The 6,231-nt window shown below is 41.5% G+C and overlaps 1 protein-coding gene across 1 annotated transcript; it reads right to left on the bottom strand.

Moving 5' to 3' along the window:
* Positions 1–3,974: 3,974 nt before the first annotated feature.
* On the bottom strand, positions 3,975–5,837 carry LINGO2 (leucine rich repeat and Ig domain containing 2). Its single transcript, XM_068423645.1, has one exon. It carries the CDS (start codon positions 5,793–5,795, stop codon positions 3,975–3,977), a length of 1,821 nt encoding a protein of 606 aa, XP_068279746.1. The 5' UTR covers positions 5,796–5,837.
* Positions 5,838–6,231: the final 394 nt, after the last annotated feature.

Here is a 6,231-nt window from a genome sequence, read left to right as displayed (position 1 = left end):
GTAAATAAAGGAAACCTTGCATGGCAGTGTGACAATGACGTCAACTTAATTTAAAAAAAGTTTAGTTAAAAATAACGCCTAGTGACATCAGCTAGTATCGACAGTTCTCTAGGGGCTCAGAGTCTCTTGGCTGATTTCAATTGTGTATCTGGAGCTGTTGACCCTGTTGGCACGGGGAACATGTGTGAATGGTGAGGGAGAGGTAACAGAGGGTAAAACCAGTCTCCCAGTCTGAATATAACTGAGCTGATGTTGTGGATGAAGCCTTTCTGAAAAGAATGCTACCAAGTTAATAAGAAAGGAAGAAGGGAAAAAAAAAAGAGAATGATCTCAAAACCTAAAAATAAGGCTAGGACGGGGTGCTGCTTAGTCTTAATCTGTCCTTACATCATTGCAAACTCTTTCCTTAATATATTGCTGCAGTGTCCTCTTAAACTCATTCGTGGGAAGTCTGAACACTTGTATATCCATCCATTATGAAAGAAGAGTACTGGTCTGTGGAACTGGACTTCAACATGTATTTGTGGAAGCCCAGCACTGCTCTTACAGGAATTATTAACAAGTATACTGTGGTACCTTCTTTCTCAAGTTGCTCTGCTGGTTTCAACATCTTCAGTTTTCTCCTTTTCTGCAGAACTATTGCTGTTCCTCAGAGTCTTGTTGCACTGACCACCAGGTAAGTTCAGGCTTGGCCTTGTGCCAGCGTGGAAGGCAGCCAGTATACAAGTCAGAGGTAGCGTAAAAAACTTAATTCCCTATTTTAGTGGCAGGTATGCACTGTCCACCTGTTTCTGAATATATGATGGGGAAGCCATGTGGGTCAGATGCCTCCTCACAGCCCAATCCTTTTTCTCCCCTGCAGTAAGATAAACTGTGGTGTCTCCTTGATCTCTAGCAGAGAAGTGACTCCTTCAAGAGGCAGGACAGGCATTAAGCCACTCTGTTCTTAAAAGAACTGCCAAAAAGGTGCTTATCTAGTCTGACCCCAACACTGTACTCCTTATTCACCCAAAAAAGCCACAGTGAGGGTGTGTTCCACAAATACATAAAAGAAGACTATGTGGAGCAAGATAAAAGCTTGTCTCTGAGTCTTGCTGTCCTCACTTCTGTTGAGAGATGCCATATGCCTTGCCAAGTTCATGGTGAAATAAGTAGGCTGCAAAAAGTAGAACATTGCTAGAAGCAGGGAGCAAACACTGATTCTTAAAAACTGAATACTGACTGGACTCAAGGCGATACACACAACGCTGACAGCTCTGCAAGGTGGTGTTCAGCAAGAGCAAGCGGTGATTTTCATCACCAGCACACATTTCACAGAGGTAACTAAGCACATTACTGCTCAGAAATCCTTGTAGTGCACTAACAATGCAATCACTTTTTAGAGTCGTTCTAACGGAAAAGGGAAATTCAACAATTCATAATTAATCCTAAAAGCACATTTTTTTCTAGGTTTTTTTTTGAGAATTTTTTTTTATTGTGTCATTTAATATGAAGCAAAGAGCTGCAACTGTCTAGAGTTTAGGAGAATTTTTGCTTCTAACATTGATTTTAACATTTAACATGAAATGACTGCAGGGGCAATAGATTACTAGCTGAAAAAATGACAATTACAAGGGAAAGGCACATGCAAATGTCTTCAATGGGCAGTTCAGAAACACTTTGTTTTATCCCCATTTGTTTCTTTAACTGCCCACATTAAGGTACAGTAGAGTTTTGGACTTCAGTGCGGTGGTTATTATATCAGCAAAAATAATTTTCCTGGTGTTAGAATTTAGTCAGGGGTTATTCCATTTTAATAATGTTCTACAAACTGTCACAGAACGAAGAGGATTATTCTCAAGCATCTCCATTAATCTCCAACTATCTAGTTCAGAGCATAAAAACAGAAGGAAGAAAACCCAACTCTAAACTTAAAACCAACTAGAGTGAATAAAATTCTAACAACCCTTGCATCCTCCTCAGTCTGGTGACCTAAAATGGAGCAGCAACACAACCAAAAATCAACCACTAGAAAAGAGATTCTCAAAACTGCCTAGCCTTGGGTCCTACAGCTATTTTAGGGGTACACCTGGGGACCGCAGCTGGATTTTACAACTTTTGGCACATTTCCCTTGATAGGAGTGAGAGATTTTTATCCTGCTTAGAAAATCTCTGCCAAAGAACACGGATATTAATTTTAGAAGCACCTGCATCCCATTATAGGTCAGCCTGACTTTGGTTTTAAAGTGCTGAAATTTAATTTTAAGATTGGACATAGGCTCTTAAATCACATTAATCTGAATGTTCTGTCTTATAACATTTGGAAATTCATTTTGGCTAAACACGTACATAGTCATTATTATCCTTACTCCAGGTTATGCCAATCATTTATAAATTGTATTTTTTATCAATGACTTAGCAACAAACCTATGGCTCATAATTGCTGGAAAATTGAGAGGTGGCTGAACAACTCTGTGTCTTCCCATTGCTGAGAATTACAAAATAAGAACAGCGGTATCAACGACAAAGTTTCAGTTCTGAGCCTCTTGAGCATTTTTGTAGAGGCATAAAACAATAAAAAAAAAATTACTTGTACTGAACTAACATTCCACTTCTGTCTTCTCTCCATTAAAAAAGCTTCCTAAAACCTGGAAAAACTTGCCCCTCTTGCTCTAAGATACTGCCCCTGAAAGAAACATAACCACATAGTTATTAAAATGGCATCAAGAATAGCTAAGTGACCTGTTCTTGGAAATTAGCTTTGCATTTATGTGTTATCTACAAATATACAAGATGAGAATGACAGTGGCTAGAGGTTCATTATATCTGGCAGTATGTTAGCCTTTTTGAGGCTATCATGTTTTAAACATTATTTTAGTATTTTAATCCCCATATTATGCATGGACAACCGTAGTTTACTTGGCATTGGAGAAGAGTTCATTCCTAGTAGCAGAGTGTTTGTATGTTTTAATTGACTTGTACAAATAGTAAGATGACCATATTTCCCAAGGGGTACACATAATGTATTACATTCTTCCTTTTTGCCCAGTACACATTAACATTTTAACAGTAGCTTGGAAATTAAAATCAAGGCTAACAAAAAAAGCTCTCTCTCTTCAAGGTAGAACTCAACTCCTCTATGCCAGCAATGTCCAGTGGGTTGCCTTCCCTGGGTGAGATCCAGGGCTATGTTACAGTAAACTGGTCCAGTGTGATATCACAGATATAAAAAATACTCCATTCTGTATCAAAACTAGGCACAGGCCTTATATTTATATGAAGAGAAGGTCAACAGAGCTGAGCGTTTTTGCTATCAACTATTCATGTCTGGCCTTCTACATGAGGAGAAAAATATCTTATGTTCTTTCTAATCGGTAACTACAAGAGTCTAATTTGGGTTAGATGGTAGTTAAAAGGAGGGTGACATCACACTTGGGTCAGTATTGGTGGATATCTAAAAGCACAACCTCTCGTTTGTATTGCTTTAAAATGTACACAGTAGAGATGTAGATTAAAAAAAATACCATTTTTTTTGTGATATTGAACCAGCTAGAAGGGATGATGCAAGGTTTTACCAAATGAGATCTATAGATACAAATTTCACTGTAGAGTATGTTTTAGACAAATGTGTCTTTTTCTTTTAAGTATGTAAATCCTACACTGTAGGGTTTTTTTTCTTTTTCTTTTTGTAGTGGTAGAAAATGTTGAACAATTGTCCATGAGCATGAGCCAGTGGTTCATTGCTGATATCCCCAGAATGCCAGTATTTGCAATGCAAACAGTTAGTACAATTTACCAGTTCTATGAAAGGCCCTGACATATCTGCCTCAAGGTCTGGAGGCTCTGCTGTATAACCACAAATAGTCTTTCCATTTTCATGTAACCTTTTGATACAGTGACAGCTGCATTAAGCTGCTTCTGCCTAGCAGTTCCACATGCCAGGCTGGTTTAATTGGTTTTAATGCCACAGAAAAAGCACTGCTAGCAGAATACCATCAAATCATTTTCATATTGAACCTTCGTGGTCCAGCAACCTCCCCTTCAACCACAGCACCATTGTTTTTGCGAGGGACATATTCAAGGTCAATGCTGGTTTTGTGTTTGCCTTTCCCTCGGCTCCACACAAAAAGAAGGAGGAAACAAAATAAAACCACTCCAAGGAATGTGAAACAGCCCATAGCTGTGGACACCAATATTGTCTTAAGGTCCAGAGAGAAGGTGTTCGCATTAGTTCCATTGGAACTTGTGTCGTTGGAGTCTGTCATATACATAGGGGTCCTGTTGGCGTAAAGGAAACGGTCTGAAGTAAACCCCTTTACTGTAAGGGAGGCTGAATAGGTGTCATTCCCAGCTGCGTTACTTGCAATGCAAACATAGATTCCAGTGTCCTGGTCTTGAGCAAATCGGATCTCCAGGGTGCCATCTCCCAGCACAGTGGCTCTTCCATTTGATTTAGTTGTGATCAGCCTCCGACGTGGGGTAACCCAGGATATGGTAGGCTGCGGATCTCCGTCAGCATTGCACATCAACTGCACCGTCTGCCCTTCCTCCACTACCACGTATTGCAACTTCTTGTCTTGTATCTTGGGCTTCTTACAGGTGAAATAAAAGGAAAGAGCTGTGCTGTGGAAGTCTTTGAATGACCTCTCTTTGACACTGTCTGGGCCAGCACACATTGGTGGCTGGCCTCCAAACTGCAAAGTGGGTTGCCTCTGTAAAATCCAAAGGAGACGGCAGTCACAGGCCAGAGGATTGTTGTTAATGCAAAGGACCTCAAGGCTTTTGGGGGAATGGAATACATTCTCTTCTAGGGTTTCTAGCAGGTTTTGGGACACATTAAGCACGCGTAAGAATCGGAGCCCTTGGAAAGCATGTGATTCAATGGTACGTAGCTGGGCCCCTACCATGTGGAGTTCCTGCAGGCGCACTAAGTCTGAAAGCATGCCTGCTTCAATGGTGCTGATAGGGTTGTAAGAGAGGTTTAGATTTGTCAGGTAAACCAGATGTTTAAAAGCAGAGTAAGGTACTGCAGACAGATTGGTGTTGGTGATGGACAGAGAAGTAAGGTTGAGACCATACAGACTGTTGGCAGGTAGCATGTCCAGGAGGGGCCAGGCGTCTATCTCTAGGTCTTTCAGGCGAAACAGTCTTTTAAAGGCATACGCAGGCAAAGCATTAATGTTGAGCTGTTTCAGATGCAGACTGATGAGGTTGTGGAGGTGTGAAAGAGCTTCTGTTGGTACAGCTGTGAGGTTGCATCTCTCCAGGGTGAGCTGCTCCAGGCTAAGCAGTCCACTAAAGGCCCTGTGTGAGATATAAACCAAATCATTGTCCCCAACCTCCAGGGATTTTAGATTATGCAGATCTTGGAACATGTAGTCCAGCAAAATGACAATCTTGTTTTCACTTATATCGAGCTTTGTTAAGTTTGACAACCCAGTGAACACCCCAAGGGGAACCAGCTTCAGACGGTTTCCTTTCAGCCTCAGGGAGCGCAAGTTGAAGAGATTGTTAAAGGCTCCAGGCTCCACATTGGCGACTATATTGTCACTGAGGTCTATCTCCTCCAGCAAAGGGTATGACGTGAATTCCTCAGGGTTGACGCTCTTCAGTCGGTTCTTGCTGAGGTCCAAGATTTTGGTCTCAATGGGAATGCCTTCTGGAATGGACATCAGACGCCTTCGGTGACAGCTGACAGACTTGTTCTGTGCCGAGCATTCACAGCGGGCCGGGCAGCCTATGGTGGGACCCGTGAAGACTAGCAGCACAGCCAGACCCAGGAATGGCTGCCAGCATGATACAGCTGTGTGACGCATGACTTCACTGATCCGGTCTAACCCTCCGTCACGGGCCTGTGGGGATGAGGATGGGAAAGGGGAGAAGTTAAGTCTGCAGCAAAAGGAGATCTTTGCCAATTTTACAGTACTGTTTCAAAGCAGGCACATGTGTTTTCATTTGAAACAAAACAATAAAACCTATTGTGAATGGCAAGAGCAACAAAAAAGCAGATTTTCCTTCACTATCATTGGGCTTGTCAAAGGATCTGTTTATCCAGTGTTTCCCCTCCAGATATCAGAGGATACAAAACAGCTTTTCCTACTGCAAACAACAAAAGAGGTTAGATTTTATTCTTTTCTCACTCTCAGTGGGTCTCCTCAAGACATTGCTATAACTAATGCAGATAAACATCATACACTCTGCAAATAGGGCTAATCATGTTTGTGATAAGTTTACAGTATTGGGCCTCTGTGA

This window comes from Nyctibius grandis, chromosome Z, assembly GCF_013368605.1.
Source record: "Nyctibius grandis isolate bNycGra1 chromosome Z, bNycGra1.pri, whole genome shotgun sequence".
Classification (NCBI taxonomy): Eukaryota; Metazoa; Chordata; class Aves; order Nyctibiiformes; family Nyctibiidae; genus Nyctibius; species Nyctibius grandis.
The sequence above is the reverse complement of the archived record's forward strand: the minus strand, read 5'-3'. Positions and strand labels throughout refer to the sequence as shown.

Excerpts from the sequence above, each read along its gene's own strand:
- LINGO2 (XM_068423645.1), bottom strand. The coding sequence starts at position 5,795 with ATGCGTCACACAGCTGTATCATGCTGGCAGCCATTCCTGGGTCTGGCT.